Source organism: Gracilinanus agilis, chromosome 3 (genome assembly GCF_016433145.1).
Source record: "Gracilinanus agilis isolate LMUSP501 chromosome 3, AgileGrace, whole genome shotgun sequence".
In the NCBI taxonomy this organism is placed as follows: domain Eukaryota; kingdom Metazoa; phylum Chordata; class Mammalia; order Didelphimorphia; family Didelphidae; genus Gracilinanus; species Gracilinanus agilis.
The window spans coordinates 254287836-254309305 of NC_058132.1; the positions used below are offsets into that span (position 1 = coordinate 254287836).

The window sequence follows — 21470 nt, forward strand, 5'->3', positions numbered from 1 at the left end:
ATTGTTTGAAAGATAAGTAAGAGAAAAGGGGGAGGAAATAGGTTATGCCAAGGGAGAGAGAACAACAGGAATGTCTTGATAGTAACTCCTTGGAGTGACTTTTGGGGTCTGGAGAAAAAAGGCTAATAACAGTTATCTTATTTGGAAATCTGGAGGCCCTACAGGGGGGATAATGATCATCTTATCAGAAAAGGTTTCTAAGATTGTTCTCAGTCCAGACTCATTTGGTGCAGGATTCAGTTGGTAGGTACCACTTTGTCAAGTTCAGCTTATAGTTGCAAAAGATTATTGCCATGTATCAGAAACCCTTGGAAAAATGGAGGCTTGAGCAAAGCCAATGATTATAGTCAATATTCCTTTCACTTTCTCATTTTTTAGTAGGAGAAACAAGAATTTCAATGATTCTTTTCTATTTTACAGGATCATTGACTAACGATAGAAATTATCATGTCTGAATCAGTCATTCTACGTAGTGTTAAGAAATTTGGAGAGGAGAATTATGCCTTTGAATCACATGAATCAGGTAAGAGCTCTTTTCCTTAAAAAAAAAACAACTAAATGTTTTATTGACAATTTAACATGGATGAGTAACACTGCTGTTATTTTCCAATGACTTTCTTCTATCACCAAAAGAACATAAACAAAATAAAGGAGAACAACTAAGAAAACAGATCAAATTGTGGCCATGTTTGAAAACATATACTCCATTTTGGAGCTGTAGTCTACCTCCTTTTAGCCAATATGTCCTCACTCTGTTGTATAAAGGGAAGTGAAAACACAAGTGGGTACAGTTAGCAAGTTTTCAGAAAGCATGTCTTTATAAAGTCTGATTGACATAAGGAACTAATTTCCTTTTCATGAAGTATTATGCATTAGATACAACAAATACTCAATAACCATGATTAAGTAATTGGATCTTAATTTTCTGTAAATTTATAGGAGTCCTTTTTCTATCTAGAACATGGCTATTTGACAAAGTTTTCCACATGTGGTGAATAATAACAATAATAGGAGTTTATATAGCACACTCAAATTTTATAAAGTTCTTTCCATGTATAATCCGAGTCTGAGTTCTTTCTAGCTTTCTAGCTGAGTGACATGGAGCAAGTCACTTAATATTCTTTGTCCTCAGTTCCTCATATATAAAATGAGAAATAACAAATAATATTGGTGTTGAAATGACTCAGGATGAAGCCCTGGACTCCAAACTTCCATTTTAGGAGAGAGCCTGACAACTATCTGTTATTTCTCATCTAGTTGCACCACATTGGGACTTCTTTGACTGACTTCATCATTCTCTTGAGTTGGGTACATTCCCTGACTATCTTCCACATACACTCCTGCTAGCCCACCTTTTTCAGCTCCTTTTTGTGTTTTGTTGTCCACCATTATACTGTAAGCTCCATTAAGGACAGGGGTTATCTTTGACCTTATTTGTATCCCCGGCACTTAGCCCAGCCTGGGTAATGATAGGCACTTAATAAATGTTTGTTGACTATTAACTAGGTTAAAGTTTGGACCAGAAGAGTAAGGTAATATAAAATCATTAATTCTTAGTTGTTTCACTCCCAGCTCTATCCTACACTATAATCTAGTAGATCAGCCAGAAGGCTATCCCCATCAAACCTTTTTTCCCTTGAGTAAAAGGCAGGTCTTGCCCTCATTCCTCTCATTCTCCAGTGGCAAAAATGAATGTAAGCAGCAGGGGCAAGTGTGGAAGAAGGCCGAAGGTATCTAACTAAGTGTTATGATAGAGAAGTCCTAACATGGGACAAACAGATGAGAAATAAGAGACAGGTGAGTTGGAATACAATTCTGAAGGAAAACTATAAAAATGAACATATATAACAAATGAATCCTGATTTTAATTAACTATAGCTTCCCCTCACTCTCCTCCCAGCCATAAGGAAGTTTCCATCCTGTATTTTTTAGTAGCATTCATTTCAGTGGCATCCTTCTTTCTGACTGGTCAGCTGCCAAACCAACCAGGATGTTTGTGACCATACGAGTTTTATCCATTTGTAGAAATTTACTTGTTTTTATTTAAAAGTAAAATCTTTCAGAGTAATTTCTTCTGAGGATAAGCAAACAACAACATGCACATAACACACAAAAACAGATAAAAATGGCACAGAAACCTAATCCCTTAAAATATTATTTTATGGCATTGAGGAATAAAACTGTTAGTGATTTTGCATGTAATTTACCACAAAATATTAACCTTTTTGCTTGGTTTTTGTCCTGACAGATAAAAATGCAAAGAAAACAAGGTAAGTTAATATATTGTCAGTAATAATGTTACATTTCTAGTTGAAATTGTTTTCCCCTCTCTGGTTTAAACATTTCTATGTATGAAAGAGAAGAACATAGAAGACACCACCGTGTAGAATACAAATTCTACACAATAGTGTCCTTAACCCGTGTTTTTGGTGCCCTACTTCTCTCTACCTAGTTTAAGCCAGGCACTTATATTTGTTTCTAGGGCTCATTCAGATGGTATTATTTTTACATTTAGTATAATTTAGCAAGCATTTACTAAGTACCTACTGCTTGTAAAACAAGGGATCAAGTGTTAGAGATATAAAAATAAAAATCATTTGTTTGTGGGAGTGATGGTAGTGGAATACAATGTGTGCATAAGCATACCTATATAGAAAGTCTTTTCATGAGGGAGAGAATGCTAACAGACAAAAGGCCTTATGTATGCAGTTATACCTGAGCTGTGCTTTGAAGGAAGTTAAGGAACAAAGAATTAGTCCTAAGGCAGTAGGGCATTATTGACCCAGGATTCAAAGGCAAGGGGTTGGGAAATGAGATGCTATGTGTAGTGAACACCTAATAGGACAGTTTGACTAGAATTGAAAATGCATAATGTTGGACTGTGGTAGTTTTAAAGTCCTGAGCTATGTAGCATCCTAGCTGGGTAGTGAAGTGGCTTAGTGGATAGAAAGCAAAGCCTGGAGATGGAAGGTCTTAGATTCAAATCTGGTCTCAGACATTTCCCAGTTGTATGATCCTGGACAAGTCACTTAACCCCCATTGCCTAGCCCTTACTGCTCCTCTGCCTTAGAATCAATATATAGTATTCTAAGATAGAAGGTAAAGGTTAAAAATAAATAAATAAAGGGGGCAGCTGGGTGGCTCACTGGAGTGAGAGTCAGGCCTAGAGACAGGAGGTCCTAGGTTCAAACCCGGCCTCAGCCACTTCCCAGCTGTGTGACCCTGGGCAAGTCACTTGACCCCCATTGCCCACCCTTACCAATCTTCCACCTATGAGACAATACACCAAAGTACAAGGGTTTAAAAATAAATAAATGAATGAATGAATGAATGAATAAATAAATAAATAAATAAATAAATAAAGTACTAACCTGTTTGATGGTGCTTTATCTGAGAGGCAGTAGTGAAAACTAAAGATTTTTGAACAGAGGGCTGCCATTCCAGATCTATGTTTTAGAAAGATCAATTTGGCAGGTATGTGGTAGATAGACTGGGACATGGGAAAGACCTGAAGCAGGGAACCCAATTACTTTTTATTTTTTTATTTTTTTTTTAAATTTTAAACCCTTAACTTCTGTGTATTGACTTATAGGTGGAAGATTGGTAAGGGTAGGCAATGGCGGTCAAGTGACTTGCCCAGGGTCACACAGCTGGGAAGTGTCTGAGGCCAGATTTGAACCAAGACCTCCTGTCTCTAGGCCTGACTCTCAATCCACTGAGCTACCCAGCTGCCCCCAATTACTTTTTGAGGATCTGAACTAAATGTAGAGGTTATGTGAGTGGAGATGGAGATAAGATATTGTGGAGATAGGATCAACAAGGCTTTTTGCAGCTGAGTGGATGCAGGAGAAGAGAGAGAAGAACCAAACATAACTTCAAGGTTGCAAACTTGAGAAAGATGCAGTGTCCTTGACAGAAATAGGAAAGTTTGAAGGAGGGGAGAGTTTGGCAAAACACAGAATGATTTCTGTTTTGGATATGTTGAGTTTGAGCTTCCTGAAAAGATATCTAGTAGAGGAGTACAGGAGTGTAAATAGATTTGAGAATCATTTGTAAAGAGAGGATAATGAATCTATGGAAACTAATGAAGCCATCAAGGGAGATGACATAAAAAAGGAAGACTCCCAGGACAGAAGTTAGGAGGATGTCCATACTTAGTGGGTAGAGGGATAAGAAAGATGTAGCAAAGAAAGCAAAAGGAAGTGGTTAGACAGGTGCAACTGCTATATAAGGTGTAAGAGAGGAGAGATTCGCTAGGAAAAGAAGGCAGTTAACCTTGAAAAAAAAGCTGCAAAGAGGTTAAAAGAAAAAGTAAACTGAAAAAAGTCATTAGATCTATCAGATTAGAGATAATAAGTAATACCAGAGCTATGACGATGCCAGAAGTCAGGTTGCAAAGGATTAAAAACTGAGGAAATAATGTCAACAAGTATCAACATCTATTTCTAGAAGTTTGGCTATGAGAAGAGACAACAGCTTTTAAAGGCAACCATTTTTATAGATAATAGCCTTAAGGAATGATGAGATTTTTTAAAGAGGAGGAGATCTAGGTATTAATATAGATGGTGGGAAGGAGCACGAGAAGGACAGAATGATCATAAAGAGATGAAAAGGGGCATGATTAAGAGAAAAAAACTCCTGGAAAAGATGGGAAAGGTTGGACCAATGGCAAATGGATCAGTTGTTCTCAACAAGAACAAAGTCTGCCTCTTAAGAGTGAAAGAAGAGAGGTTGAGTGGTCCAAAGTATGAAGTAGGAAAGAAGAAAGAGCTTATGAGAATGACACCATGCTTGATAGAATGAGTACTGGATATGGAGTTAGAATCAATCAGTCAATATTAAGTACCTTCTATGTATTAGGCACTATGCTAAGCTTTGGTGATACAAAGAAAGTCAAAAGACAGTTTTTGTTTTCGGAGAGATCACTCTTAGAGAACCTAGTTTCATAGTCAGGCCCTGTTACTTGTTAATTATGTGACATGGAATAAATCATTTGACCTCTATTTTTGGTGCTTATTTTTCTCTTCACTAAAATAAAAAAGGTCAAGTTAGATAATCTTTAAGTTCCCTCCTATCTTTAGGTTGGCAATTCTGTGAATGGCCTCTTTTATTTTTACTTTTTGGTGAGATCTTATGCTGAGAGGAAGGGGAAATAATCAGAATAGAAGATATGAGGAGAGAGGAGAAGGTTTGGAATTTTTGCCGTGGAGAGTGTGATAGCCAGGGAAGAATATAAATGTTGTTTTACAACAGTGATGATTCAGTTTAGATCAAATAACACATATTTGTGGTGAACTCAGTCAAACAGGATCATGTTACTTTCTCTAAAAACATTCAGCACTACCTGAGTAGGTGCAGATAAGATGGATGGTGAGAGGCTGAAGTTTGTTAGGTCATGAAAATCAATAGGACAAGAGGGCAAGGGATTCAAGTACAATTTATAGCATATAGCTATGTTCACCAGCTCTAGAGTTAAGACTGAGGAGAGCAAAGGTAGACTGGAGCAAGGTTGGTATACTGGAAAAAATAGGGAGAAATGAAAGGGCTGGAAGTCATGGCAGAACAAAAATAAGTTAAGGGGTGAGGCAAAAAGAAAAATTTTTAAAATAGGGTGCCAAGGAATTTCAGAGTTCTGGATCACAGAGCCTGAATAATTATGGAGGATGGAGAAATCAAAGATTTTACCATCCACATGACTGGGTAGGTGAAGCCATGAAAGATTAGAAGGCTATTGATCTGGGAGTCCATGATGTCTGAGAGGATAGCAACATATAACCCAAAGTCCTCAAGTATGAGATAGAGAGGGAAGAGGTCGGGATGGAGAGAAGAACTGAGTGAAATGCCAACACTCTGAGGAAGGAAAGAAAATGATCTAGAGGTCATAGATCTGGACTAGGTCATTGATGGCTAGTGTGAACCTCAAAGACAAGAGAATTTATCAATTGATATTGGCAAAGGGATAGCCTGGAAGTGGGAACAGGAGATGAGTGAAGATGAGCAAAGAAGCCAGTTTGACTAGGAGAATCATTTGTAATCAGTCTGAAAAGGGACACTGGAGCAAGATTATCAAGGGCATTAAATAACAAGTGGAGGATTTTGTATTTTATCCTTGAGGCAGTAAGGAACCACTTCAGCTTCTGGAGCAGGGGAATGACACAGTGAAGCCTTTGCTTTAGGAATGCTGCTCTGTCAGCTGTGTGGATGTAGGACTGGAGATGGGAAAGAATTGAAGAAGGTAGAACAAGTAGGAGCCCAGGTGAGAGGAGATATGGTGGCTGAGTGATAAAAACTAGCCTTGGAGTCAGAAGATCTGGGTGCAGTCCTGGTCCTGCCATTTAGAGGCTATATGTCTTTGTCAGGTTCTGACCCAGTCACTTTAAGTCTCATTTTCCTACCCTACCTGATTCACACAGTTGTTATGAATAGCTTGTATATTAAAATGCTTTGAAAAACTGTCACATATGGCACAAACTCAGTGTTATATCTGAGGGATTCAATGACTTTCACATACTTCTCTTCTCAGTCAGATTGTATTCCATTTTTTGTGTGAGACAAAGAGGGAATGCAGAGACCCTACTGGGCTGTGTAGGACTGAAGTGCTCAGTTGTTTTCAGTTGTGCCTGACCCTTTGTGACTCCATTTGGAGTTTTCTTGGCAAAGATCCTGGAGTGGTTTCCTATTTCTTTCTTCAGCTCATTTTACAGATGAGTAAACTGAGGGACAAGTGACTTGCCCAGAGTCAGAGAACTAGTAAGTGTCTGAGGCCAGATTTGAACTCAGGAAGATAAGTCTTCCTGATTCCAGCCTCAATGTTCTACCTGCTCTGCCACATAGTTGCTCACAAGGTTCAAGTATTTGTGGCTAATTAGAAGGATCATCTTTGTTTGACTGTTTCTATCCTCCATAATCTCAAAATAAGCTGAATCTGTGTGGTTACATAGAGACGCTCTTCTAAATGTGGTTAAGTAGATATCTGGAGGTTAGTCTCTGTACGATGCTGGATTTGGAGCTGGAGGACTTGGGTTTGATCTTGACTCTGCCATTACTTGTTCTTTCTCGGCTCATATTTTTATGGGTTTCCTCATCCATCATCATCAATCTCATGTAAGGTTAGTTAAGTAGCACAGTGAATAGAATGTGGGCCTCCAGTCAGGTAGATTCATCTTCCTGCGTTCATATGTGGACTCAGACACCTATTAGCTCTGCTACTCTGGGCAAGACACTTAAACACTGTTTGCCTTAGTTTCTTCATCTGTAAAATGAGCTGGAGAAGGACATGGCAAACCACTCCAGTATTTTTGCCAAACAGGCTCATGAAGACTAAATAACATCTCTACGTAAAATGCCTTTTGGGTCAGAGACACCTGGAGGAAGGGCTTGACTGCCATCCCCCTACTACTGAGTCCTTGATTCCCTCATGTATTTAAGAAAAAAGGACCTATGAGCACAAGACAAAAGAAACTAGAGATGGTGTTGAGCAAGCAGGAGAAAAAGACCCAGGTGTGGAGAAGTGTAAGGGGGGCAGATAGCAGGCTCTCCCTGGACACTCTCGATAGACCATGGAGTGCTGAGCCTGCACCTTGAAACATGTACTCGGCTCTGAAGGATTTGTCAGGGATGACAGCAGGAAACCTCTGGGTGTCCTTTGATCTCCCTTTCCTCTTCTCCACCTCTAGACAGGTAAGGCAGAGGGATTGCATTAAAGCTGTGACAGAGAGGATTGGCCATTGAAACAGAATGGCAACCACTCACAATAGATTATAAAAGTAGTGATTCTGTCCTTTGGCTCTTTTTTCCCCTTTTCTTCAGAAAGTGGAGCACACACACTATAGTGGATAACTACTGAGGGATGTCAGGAGAGGCTGCCAGCGGGTCTGGACTCATTCTGATTTATCTGATGACCCTTTCCAGCTCTTAGCCAACTCTGCATGTTCCTCGCTTGGTTAGCTGTATGTGAAAACCTGTTAATTTTTTTTTATCTGCTACTTTCAATTTAGATTTAATTTGCCAATTATAAAAACTATTGACCAGTACACCAGCTGTACACTCAACTATGGAGTTGATGGAATAAAAGCTCTCATAGATTGAAGAGGGACAAGTGCTTTGGTAGGAGGTCATGAATATCTCTTGCCCCTTGGCTGGTTCTCATAAGCCCAGAACTACAAGACCCCTTTATTGAAGTTCTCATTGTGCTGATTTACGTTTCAAAAGAGCACTTCATCCAGGCCTTTATGCTGTAATCTTGTGTTCCTGCTTGCTCAATTCTTTTTTTTTTGTCCATTTGTTTTTTTAATTTTAATTTTTATCATCATGTGAAACACACTTCCATATTGATCACTGTCATAAGAGAGCACCCATAGAAAACTAAAACCCCAAAATAAAACCAAAGATACACTGACGTGTAAGATGACTCCAACAGTTCTTTCTCTGAAGGTTGATCTGCCTGCTCAATTCTTGAGTGTACTCACAAATCCTTTTTCCCAAGGCAGGGGGAGAATTGTTTTGGGGCACTGTACGGCTATTTGCTTCCAGGAGCCAGAGTTGGACTAAGTGACCTCAGAGGTCTCAACTAGATCTAAACCTGCAACACTGAAAATTTCTTCTTTTAAAATTCAAAGATATTTTATTTTTCCAATTATATAGAATGACAATTTTCCATTTATGTTTTCCAAAAGTATATGATCCCAATTGCCTCCCTTTCTCCCTTCCCTTTCCCCTCTGGGAGATGGTAAGCAATTTGATCTGGGTTAGACAGGTATTGTCATGCAAAACATACTTCCATATTAACCATTGTTGTAAGAGAACACTCATATAAAACCAAAACCCCAAAATAAAACCATAAATAATCTAACATGAAAGATAGTATGCTTTGATCTGCTCTGACTCCAGCAGATAGATAGCATTCTTTGTCATAAGTCCTGCAGAATTGTCTCAGATCATTGTATTGCTTAGAGTAGATAAGTCTTTCATAGTTGATCATCACGCAATAATGCTGTTATTGTGGATAATGCTCTCGCAACACTGAAGATTTCTAAAAAAAAAACAACAACAACAACAAAAAAACCTCCCCCAAATTTGTGATTCCATATTTTAATATTGTTAGCCTGCATATGTGATATTTCATTACTATTTGTTTAGATCACTAATAGGTTAAGGAAATTGCATGATAAATACTTTTAATGCTAATTTAATAATTACTACTAATAATAATTTAATAAATACTTTTAAAGACTTTAAAGACTTTTTTATGGCAATCTCAGAGGGAGAAATATTTGGATTACTTTTGAGCAAGACTGAAATGTTTGCCCATTTCTATTTCAGAATGGTGTTAGGAGTGTAATTTCTCCATATTTTTCATGTTTTCTAGTTCTCCATCCCAGCTAATCAAATAGCAATCTGAATGCTTAAAACTTTCATCAGATGTTCTGAGCACTATTATCAAAATTTGTTTTATTTAGCTTTTAAATTCTTTCACAGTCTAATATGTTTCTTTTTCTCCTCAACTCCTCTCAGCTTCCATTATGCTCTCTGTGCTTCTTTCAATAAAGCTAAGCATGAATTCTTCTCCACCTTGTCTTATTTAGGGAAGCTGACCCTACTGTGCAACACTAGGATAATTCTACCTATGGTGCTTAGGATCTTAGAGAAAATTAAAGTAAACTCAAATTCTACTGCAAGCGATTTACTGTAGATGCCTAAACGAGGTCTTACAAGAAAGATGAGGAGTAGGAAATATTTGTATTCTCAATATGGTGGCAAGGGAGTATCATTTCTTTTATATCAGTAGTATTTAACATTTAAAAAAAACACCTCTTCCTTTATGTATTGCTTCTAAGGCAGAAGAATGGTAAGGTCTAGGCAGTGAGGGTTAAGTGATTTGCCCAGAGTCTCACAGCTAGGAAGTATCTGATGCTAGATCTGAACCCAGGACCACCCATCTCCAGGCTTGGCTCTCTATCCACTGAGCCATCTACCTGCCTCAGATTGAACATTTTTTGAATACTCAAGGTAGGTATGCTTTACTGTCAGAAGGAAATAATCTAAGAATAAAAAGAAGGATAGGCAGAGAAAGATAACTCATGAGTATTTCCCAACAAAAGTTTGTGTTTGGGATTTGGAGGGATGTAGGTTCCTGGGGAGTATCTTCTGCAATGGAGCCTGCATCAAATACAATGATGCATTTAGGAGAATTCTTGTCTTGGAAAGGATGATCTATAACTGCACACTTGATTTTCTCCAGGTCACAAGATGGAAAGAAAGATGGACACATTCAAGTCGGCTTCTTTCAGCTGGTAATAAATGCTTTTTGCTTGTCCTCAGAAACTGGGTGGGGCCCACAGGGTGGCAGATTTACAACATCATGATTGTGTAACTGGACTGGCTAAGGTCTTTAAGGAAGTTTTACATTTGTAAAAGACATGTCAGAAGGTATTAATTAACTCCAGGGAGGGCTTTTTCACTCATGATCAGGGCACCTGTGAGTCTATACATACTGTTAGTAAAATGCCTGATGCTACGCAGTATATTACTCAGGATTTAATGTTCTGAAAAAATAATCAAGTTTGGCCCCATTTTTCATTTCATCAGGAAAGTCGTGTCCTAATAGCAATGTATTGTCCTTCTTGTCATAAAGACTTCTGAAATGTCTTCTCCACAGCCAAGCTCACTAAGTATCTCCCCATTTTGGGTTTTTTGTTTTTTTTCTCCTTAGTCATCAATATAAAGTTATCTTGACTTGAAAATAGGTTATAGACTTGTCTATTCTTGTCTGCATGATAAAGCCATTTGCCAGTGGTACCCAAGGTATTCATTTCCCCACTTCCTTAAAAAATATATCTAACTAGCTGAAATTAAGGAGTCAATTCAAGTTCTTTGAATTATTAGAGTTCCTGTGCCAGAAAACCCGAGTTCAAAGTCTGACTTTGATTTCTGAGATACTAGGCAAGTTACTTAAACTTTGTTTTTTTTTTTCTATCAAGTCAGAGGTAGATTGAGAGCTCATATCCCCTCCTCCTAAATTAGGGGAGTCCCTACCAATGAAATCACAGATCCCTACTGTCAAATTTAAATAAATAGAACTGAGGAGAGAGGAAAGCATAAGCTAATAACTGATAATTCTGACATTTTGGATAAATTTGCCAGATAATAAACTTAAGTTCAGAGATCATATCTTCTTGTGTTTTTTTGAAGGAATATACCTCATGTGATTGTAATTCTGCGTGTTCATCTATATGATATCAAAAGAAGTAGATAATTTTCATATCAAGGAACAAATTTATTTGAGACATCAATATCTAAGTGGGGAAGGTCAATAGGAATAGGAGGGGATTTCAGGGCTAATGAAATATTAAAATGCATTGGTAGAACCACTAAAGTAATAGAATATCAGGGTTGGAAGAGACCCAGAATTAAGTGCTTAGGGGCAGGATGCTCACTCAGGCATTCCAACTCTAAATTTGGGGCTCTGGTCACCAGGTCATGCCAATCCACCCATGTTTACCATAGTGCATGCCACATAGTAACCACAGCAATGAACATTTATGAACTAACTGTCCATTGTATGCAGGGACCAAGATAGGTGCTAGGAGGGATAGTTTAAAGATTTAAAAAGACACTCCTTTCCCACATAGAGATTATAGTCTAAGTGAGTTGAGGGGGTAAAAATCAGGAAAAGTCTTGTAGAGGCATTTGACTAGACTTAAAGGACAGATAGGAATTTGACAGGTCCTTAAATAATTATGAGACAGCAGAACTGCATAATGCCAGAATTCTTAATGCTGTTTGGGGAAGCCTCCAGATCCCTTCTCAGAATAATATTTTTAAATGCATAAAATAAAATATGTAAGATTACAGAGGAAAAACATCAAATTGAAATTTAGTCTTTAGGGGGGCAGCTAAGTAGCACAGCAAATAGAGCACTAGACCTAGAGATGGAAGATCTTGGGTTTAAATCTGTCCTTAGATACTTCTTAGCCATGTGACTCTGGGTGTTTTACTTGCCCTTTGTTACTAGGACAAAAGTAAGGGAAAGGAAGAAAGAAAGAAAGAAAGGTAGGAAGGAAGAAAGAAAAGAGAAGAAAAAGAAAAGAAGGAAGGAAGGAAGGAAGGAAGGAAGGAAGGAAGGAAGGAAGGAAGGAAGGAAGGAAGGAAGAAAAAGAAATACAGTCTTTAATCAAGTTCATGGACTAGATGTTAAGTATCCCTGGCATAGTAGAGAGTTGGCCCTGATGTTCAAGACCTAAGCTCCAGCTCTACCTCAAACTCTTATTAGTTATAATAAAACAAGTGGGCTTGTCACATATCTCTTAAGTTTCAGATTCTCACCTGTAAAATGTGGAGAAAACCCTTACCTCACAGAATTATGATGTTGAATGAATGATTATAATTTAAGTAAGTTTCTGGAAAAATGGCATACAGATTCAATAAAACTGTATATCTCAATTGAATTAGTTTACTTAGAAAAATTGATATTGAATATGGCTATTAAAAATCATGATTCAATCCCACCTCCTATGATATATATTTGTATATTTTGTATAGATATGTTCATAAAAATGCACCTATATTTATGTGCACCTGTATATGTATGCTACCTATGTAATATATAAAATATATAAATATATATACACACACATTTCTAAGTTCTATTTTTTTTTTCTTTTCAAGTTTCGATTTTCTTCATCAAGGGACAACTGGCTGATGTTTGGGGGAAGTTTCTGTGCATTTCTACATGGAATGGCCCAGCCAGGAATGTTACTTGTTTTTGGCTTGATGACAGACGCTTTTATTGAATATGACATTGAGTTACAAGAGCTTAGCATCCCTGGTAAGATATGTGTGAACAACACCATAGTGTGGGCCAACAGCTCTCTCAACCACAATGAGACTAATGGGACCCGTTGTGGGTGAGTTGTCACAATTTATTCTTTTTCCCTTTTCTTTAGTTTTTACATTTAAATTCAGGACTTGGGAACGGGACTTTATTGGAAGCTTTGGAGACTGTATATCTGCCACGTGCAGAAATGTCAACTTGCCCAAATTGCTACACAATACTTTGGCCTAAGGGGACCACTAACACCATCAGACCCTCCCATTCCAGTAGAAACTAGATTGGAAATTACTCATTTTACCTGACAGCTGAAAGGATTTAACAGCTTGGTTGACTCTCAGCTCACATAAGACACTACAAATTGCTTTGTTCTCTCTCAAGGTGATTTATCATCTAGGAATTCGATTTAATTGGATACCATTCAATTCTCTGCCTCTGGTATATATGTGTTATTGTTTCCCAACAAAATCCTCATGATATATTGAGTTCTGATGCCAGTGATCCATTTGGCAAAGGATCTTTCTTTTTATATTGGGCAGTTGTAATAAGAATAAGTGACCTAGAGTTTGAGTAGATGATTCTATCTTAGAATAGGCTATTGTAGTCATGGAAGAGACAGCGATGGCCTTGAAAAGAGAATAGTGATGTATAAAGAGTCTTTCATATTGCTAAAATCATGTACAAGGTTTAGAAAGGCCACAGAAGTCATCTAATCTAATCCATACCTAACCAGGGAATCCCCTTTATAACCTTCCCCAATAATTGGTCATCTTAACTCTGAATACCTATAATTATGTGGAACTAAATTCTTCTGTTGGGAGAGCTCTGTCAATAAGGTTTTTTTCTATATTGAGCCAAAATCTGTCTCTCTTCAATTTCCATTCACTGATCCTCAATTCTGTCTTGTGGTAACTTATTTTGGTACCCTGTCTCTCTCTTCCTTTGGGAGGTGGCAGACCCAGGCAGAATTGTAATCATTGAGTCTATTATAGACACAATGCTGACTCAGTGCAAGGAAATGGACTTTGCTACTTAGTCTTAAAATCCCTGCTGCCTCAGAGCTGAGACAGCCTCATCTGCACATATACTCAGCCCCTACTCAAAGAGGAAAAAAGAGGTGTGGTGTATCTGGAACACGAGCAGTCCTTCCAGAAAGAATTTGTACTTTTCACCTATTTCTAACCATCAGTTAACTGTAAGATAGGGAAGTCTGTCAAAAATCCACCCACAATTCCCTATAATTCAGTCTGTCATCAGAATCCACAATACAGGCCTGCATTGCAATAAAAGCCCTTTTGGTGCTTCTGATAATAAGTCCCCTTGGACAATGGTGCTAGAAACAGAGTCTACTTTCAGTTGGAATTTTATTAGGTTCTGTCCTAAGACAGCTCTTTTGTCAATATCTCAACAATTTTCAGAAATAGCCTCACTCCTGGAAGCTAAATCTCAGATCCCTGGTTCTTAGGACTGCATCATAGCAACTATCCTTGCTCTTGGATCAAGTTCTGGAAGTTGATTATATTGTGAGTGAAAACTGACCTTCAGAGAAAGGTTCATTAGCTCTGGCCGTCTTGTTTTCCAGTGTCATTTGGACATCTGGCATTGTGTGACCCCTGCCATACTCAGGCCATTAGCCAAATATTATGAATAATGAATCTCCCAATTCTTGCCATGTGTGAACTATGATATATTTAATTTACTCTGGACATCTGAGCGACTCGATAAGACATTTAGTCCTGAACTAGAAAGTAAAGTTCAGATACAAGCTGATGAATGTAAAGGGTAGGAAAGGAAGGAAAAGCTTTTCTTCTGGGTGGGGTATTGAAATGCTGATTAAATTAACCTCCACCATCCCCACCACTCATCCATAAACTAATCTGGTTGCAATTTACTTGGAAGAATATGAACAATTCTTTTCTGTTAGGATGGGAGTTCCCAGCCCAGACAGCTATGACCTTGTAAAGAGAATAATAAAATATAGTTAGTTTTCATATTGCCGAAAGCAGTGTCAGTCTCTGTCAATAGCAAATAAACATTTCAGAAGGGCATAAATGGAGCTGTGAGACTACAGGTAGCACTGGCTATCTAACCATAGGAACCAGTTGCTACCTTTATTCTTTATGTTTGCAAGATTCCTTTTTACTCTGTTGAAGGGAGTTTCCAGCCTAAAACTTAAGGACTGGATAACCAGTGAGTCACTCTTTTCAAAATCACAGACAAAAAGCTTCCTTATAGTCTAATCCCCATTCTAGGATTTGTAGACAAGCAATGATTGAGGGAAAGGGAGGAGAAAAAAGAGATTTTTTAAATTTTTTTTTTAAATTTTTAAATATTTTTCCATGGTTACAGGATTCATGTTTTCTCCCTCCCCTATTCCCTCCCCACTCCCACAGCTGAAAAACAATTAAACTGGCTTATACGTGTGTTACCACTTGATGCCTATTTCCATATTATTCATTTTTGTAATAAAGTCATCAGAAAGAGATATTTTGAACTAAATCCTATACTTAGGGAACTATCTTCGTCACCATTATTATCATCATCTTGACATAATCTTAGACTGGCCTTGGCCAAAATATTTTAAAAGAAGCTTAGTCATTGTGCAAGTCTTTTTAGCTTTGCATATTTTCAACAATAGAGCATATATGGAGGCTTAAAATGGACAAATTTGGGTAGACAGCCTTTCTTTGGTTGCATTCATTTTCCTAACTAAAGACATGTAATATGTCTTTATGAATAAAAGTTCATCATTATCAGGTATAACAATGTTCCATTCACTTTTGTCATCAGGACTCTTTTCTGACTCAATGATTAAGAGTTTGGGTTGGGCTACCACAGGGTCTGTGTGTTTTTCGAACCTCCCTGTTCTTTCTTTTTCAAAGAAACAGGAGTCACCCATGTTTCTTCATTCCTCTGATTTCAGGTTGTTTATACAGTAGAAGATAATTGAATTTGAAAATAAAGCACAAACTAAAGTTGGAAAATGGCAATTTTAGAAAAGGAACATGTGGATTATTGGATTTTATGTAATATATGCTATAAATCTTTTTAAAAGCTTTTGTGAAAATATTAGAGTTGAACATTTTAAGTCTTTTTAAAAATATCCTTATCTTACATCTTAGAGTCATGGTTCTGAGGCCAAAGTATAGTGAGGGCTAGGCATGGTTCCAAGGCCGAAGAATAGAGAGGGCCAGGCAATTGGGAATAAGTGACTTGTCCAGGGTCACACAGCTAGGAAGTCTCTGAGGTCAGATTTTAATCCAGAACCTCTGTCACTAGGCTTGAGCCACTTTATCTGCTCCTGTTTTAAGTGAGTCTTAAAAAAAATGAATGTTACAACTTTGGTTAACAGCCATTGGCCCAGATATTAAATTTCAGTGCATATAGGAAGGCAAAGCTTCAAGAATTCACCAAGTATAAAATAGACAAATTTCTTCCAGCAAAAGAAATTTAGTTTGAGGGTATGTCAGAAGCTCTAATACCACCCATGTCCTAAAGTTCTATAGGTCTGGTAGATTCTCAGTAAGCTATGAACTCAAGCAGTTGCAAAAGGAAAAGCTTTTTCCTTGAATGCCTATGGTAACCTTCTTGATGTTAATATAATACCTGGCTTGCCTACAGAGAAGCATGCTATTTTGAGTAGTCTATAAAGAAATCTTTCAATCTTGAGGAACTAGAAAAGATAGCCATGTGCAAACAAAGCCTGGGATTGAATTTTAGCACCAACTCACACAGCAGGAAGTTCCCAGATGAGATACCAGCAGCTTCAAGGAGGAAGCTACTTCAGATTTGTAAACTCTATAGGAGAGCAGCCATCTGAATGCTGCAAGAACTGAACTCTCTAGAAGAGGTGAATACAGATGAGACAATAACCAGCACTGCAGAGCCCTCAAAATGGTCATTTTTAAGACTCCAGCTTTGTGTGCAAGCTTTCAGGACTCTAGATACCTACATTTTAACTAAGCTTAATTCTAATGTGTCAGATAATAAAAATATTGAAATTTATGAGAATTAGCAGAGTTATCCTTCCTACCTAAGTTAGATGGTCTTTGTCTATTGAATATTAAACACAGTACCAAATTATATAGCCAAGTGGTACAGTAGATAGAGCTTGGAATCAGGAAGACTCAACTTCCTGAGTTTAAATCTGGCTTTGGACACTTCTTACCCTTGTGACCGTGGGCAGGTCACTTAGCCCTGTTTGCCTCAGTTCTTCAGCTAAAAACTGAGCTGGAGAAAAAAATGGCAAACTACTACAGTATCTTTGCCAAGAAAACCCCAAATGGATGCACAAAGAGTTAGACCCCACCAAAACACAATGAACAAGAAAATGGTTCTTAAATAGCTACAGAGCTACAAATAAGTATATTTGATTATGACATAATATGGTTTGTACAGTTGTTTAGTAACTGTTTTTGTTGTTTTTTAAATTTTAAATTTTAATTTATTTTATTTTTTTTTAAACCCTTGTACTTTGGTGTATTGTCTCATAGGTGGAAGATTGGTAAGAGTGGGCAATGGGGGTCAAGTGACTTGCCCAGGGTCACACAGCTGGGAAGTGGCTGAGGCTGGATTTGAACCTAGGACCTCCTGTCTCTAGGCCGGACTCTCACTCCACTGAGCTACCCAGCTGCCCCCTTAATTTAATTTTGAATATTTTCCCATAGTTATATATTTCATATTCTTTCCCTCTCCCCTAATAGTAAATGTTTTTTAAATAAATGTGGTGGTCTTTTGTGATCTGGGAACAAAAATTTAGAAATTATGTTATAATGGGGTTCCATGGGATCAACAATGATGTTTATGTATGATGATGACCCTGACTGCATCTCTTATATTTCTTATATTTCATAACACCTAATAGCTATTATGAAATTAACCCAGCCCAAAGGAACTTCTAGGTTCACCTTCTATTATGATGTTGTATGGCTTCAGGAGCACAAAAACTCAGTCAATAAGGTGATAGATACATGCTTTAGAGAACATTTTCTAGGTTTTTACAACTAATCACAAAATTGCACCAGTGAGGATTACTAGTTCATTAATGTACTTTGAAAAGATAAAATTCATTCTTATTTTCCTTAGTGATACTGATTGCATATTCCTATTTTGGGATCATGGAAACATATTTAGTAAGAACTGACACTCTAATGCACATTTCTGACCTGGGAACAGTTCAAATACTGACCCCACATCCCAAAGACATCTGAATGGTAAGGAATGATCATCCAAATGTGACTCTCCTAAAATGTCACTGGTCAATGTTTATCTTCTGAGAACTTTTCTCTAGTAAGATGGTGAGCCTATTTCTGTTCATGGATCAGAAAAGGCCAATACATTTATCCAGTACCAGTTCCCCCAGACAATTGTATAAATTCTATGCTTCCTTAATAAGAGGCTCTTATTGAGTATCTCTGTACGATATATTTAAGTAAAACTTTCCACTGTGGATCAAAATATTCTGTAGCTAACGAACTAAGTTCAGTACAAAGGGTTCATGATCTGGTGGAGAATAGCTACACTGAAGAAATTACATATCTTTGAAGAAATGAAGTGCAATACGTGGTACCTCTTTTTCCTGTCTTGGAACATTTTATCTCACATACCCTAGAAAGATATGGACAGCATATAGGTCACATTTCCTCACATTTCCCTCATTTCTTGTGGATAGAATATCACTTTGGGAACTTGGAACAAAGCTGATGAATATATATCAAAAAAAATGTTGAACCCTTACCTTTCATCTTAGTATCAATTAATTTTAAGACAGAAGAACAGCGAGTGCTAACTAATTGGGATTTACGTGACTTGCTTAGGGTCACACAACTAGAAAGTATCTGAGGCCAGATTTGGATTTAGGTCCTCCCACCTCCAGGCTTGGTGATCTATTCATTGTGCTACCTTGCTGCCCCATGAATATATCAATTCTAATTGCTCTTGAGTTTGGCAATGAAAGGTAAATACATTTATCCTAATTTAGTATTCTGACAAGTTCAAAGTTACCCAGCTAGTATTTGCCAGAGGCAAGACTTGAATTTTCCTCACCTCAAGGATATGACTCTACTCATTATGCTCAACTATTAGGTGTTTTGAATATAAGAAAAGCAGTCGTGGTCATCATCATACATACACACCGTTGTTGATATCATGGAACCCCATTATTATTGCTAGACTTATTAGATAGTGGATAGAGCACTGGGCTTGGAACTGGGAAGACCCATCTTTATGGGGTAATATGACTTCAGACACTTACTAGTTGTGTAACCCTGAGCAAGTCACTTAACATTGTTTGTCTTAGTTTCTTCATGTGTAAAATGAGCTGGAGAAGGATTAGCATTAGATCTAATCGGATCATTTAGATGGAATCCCAAGATCATAGATTTCAAGCTGACAAGGAGTTTATTGGTAAACTCTTCTATCCCCCTTATTTGACCAATAAGGACTGGGGGACCAAAGGGGTGAAATGTCAGGTGGTAAATGGCAGAGCTGGGATTGAAACCCAGACCTTCTTAATCCTGATGCAGCACTCTTCCCATTTTACCAACCAGTGCAAATCAGTTGGAGGAAGATAATCCAAGCTAGCACTGGAGCTCCAGCAGTATCTGTTCCCTTGAGCATCTGCCTGCCTTCTTTTACCTTGTTGCATGCTCTATGTATGAATAAACATTGCTCCTCCAGAACTAAACTTTTTCCCATTTTATTTTTGGTCTCATGTCTTAGTTTTGTTTTGTTTTGAGTCTAAATAACATTAGCGGGAGAATGCTTTATATTTATTGTCAAATGATCATTCAGAGAAGAGCTATTAGCGTGCAAAGGATGGAGAGAACTCTTTAGAACATGCTTTTAAAGAAGGAAACTGCCAGGAGAAGACAGACTATTGCTACCGTTGGCGAAGACTCAACACATGGCAGAGCTGGCACTTGAGGAGCTGCTCAGTACCCTCTCTTCCTAGTGCCTGAGGACAAATTTTTTGCAGGCCCCACCCCTCTGTATAGCAGCCCAAAGCAAGCACTTACTCAACTTTCTCCAGTAATGGGGGCTCACAGACAGTTTGAATTTGCCCTCTGGGCACTTGAACTGGGAAAATGTTTGACAACCCTGGAAGGTTTAGGAAAAGAAGCAAGGAAGAAAGGAAGAAAAAGAAAGAAGGAAAGAAGGAAAGAAGGGAGGGGGAAAGGAAGGAAGAAAGGAGAAAAGGAAGGAGGAAAAAGAAGGAGGAAAGGAAGGAAGGAGGAAAAGAAGGAAGGAAGGAAGGAAGGAGGAAAAGAAGGAAGGAAGGAAGGAAGGAAGGAAGGAAGGAAGGAAGGAAAGAAAAAGAAAAGTAGCAAGGAAAGTTAATTATAGTTTAATGAAAAGAGTACTGGATAAGAAGTTGAAAGTCCTGAGTTCTAATCTCTGCTATGCCACTAATTTGATGTGACTTTGAGAAAATCAATTCATTTCTTTCCTAACCCACAAAGTAAAAGGATTAGATTAGATGATCCTTAAGGTCCAGGGGCAAAGTTCAATAATGTGAAAACAGCCTCTTTTCCACCTAGAGTTGCAAGTCTATTGTCAATCTGTCCAAACTCTGAAAAATGGGGTCTTCATGAAGGTAGAGAGTTTGTTTCCTAATTCTTTGCCACCTGAAAGTAATTTCTAAATGCTTTATCTCCCCTTATTTCACATTGCTGGTAATTACATTGGTAACATGCCTAAATGCCTTCCATGCCATTTACTACAAATGCCTTTGGCAATACCACTAAGTAGAGTCCTAGACAATAGAACTACATGGTGTGTACCCAGCATAAAGACAAAGCTAATGAAACACATTTTTCCCCATGGGAAAGTGACAGGAACATTTTTTATAACATCACTGTGAGATGGAAGAGCTATAAAACTAGTTTAGATTCCTGGAGGAGGTGACATTAAACCTCCTGAATTACATCTCACATTATTCTACTCCAGGGTCTTTGGAGACAGCTGATTGGGGATTTTAAAACTTTTTTTTTCTGTATAGAATTATCACGCTATGCTGATCAGGAGTGGAGAGACCACAGTTAGAACACTGGATTGGAGTTCAGGGACCTTTGGCCCCATCCTAAAAACAAGATAGCAGATAACAACAGACCAGTGATCATTCATGTTATTTTTTTCCCTCTTCATGAGCCCAGTTTCTCAATCTATAGCATCTGCTTTTGCTGACTGATTGCTACTTCAAACCTTTTCATTCAGTGATTTAATCTTAATGTCACAAAGATAAATCTGACTTTTCAATAATTGGTGAAGATTTTAAAGCCCTTTGAAACTTGGTTCCAATCTATCTTTCTAGCCTCACTGGACCTTTCTCCCATTCCCCCAGTCTGTAATCCAGTCAAACTATCCTTTTCTCTATTCCTTGTATTTTCCTTTCCTCTAAGGGACTTTGCATTGGCCACTTACCCCCCCCCCCCAGCCATTCCCCATCCCTAGTAGGCACTCTCTTTATCTGTGCTCTACAGGTTTGGTAGTTCTATTCCTTTAACATGCAGCTCAAACATCATCTTCTGCATGAAGTCTTTACTGCCTCCCTCATTTTTAGTTCCCTTCCTCCCAAACTCTCTTCGATTTAATTACCTTGTAGGTATTTAGATTTATTCATCTTTCATTTATTTATCTTACA

General features: G+C 37.9%; 1 protein-coding gene across 1 annotated transcript in view; it reads left to right on the forward strand.

Annotated features, from left to right (window-relative positions):
• Positions 1 to 447: 447 nt before the first annotated feature.
• Positions 448 to 21470, forward strand: part of ABCB11 (ATP binding cassette subfamily B member 11) — a 99104-nt gene continuing 78081 nt past the window's right edge. Inside the window, exons 1-4 of the mRNA XM_044669098.1 lie at positions 448 to 523; positions 2249 to 2270; positions 10241 to 10292; positions 12667 to 12905. Coding sequence (XP_044525033.1) covers positions 448 to 523; positions 2249 to 2270; positions 10241 to 10292; positions 12667 to 12905 — 389 coding nt within the window. The remainder of the gene's footprint in view (positions 524 to 2248; positions 2271 to 10240; positions 10293 to 12666; positions 12906 to 21470) is intronic.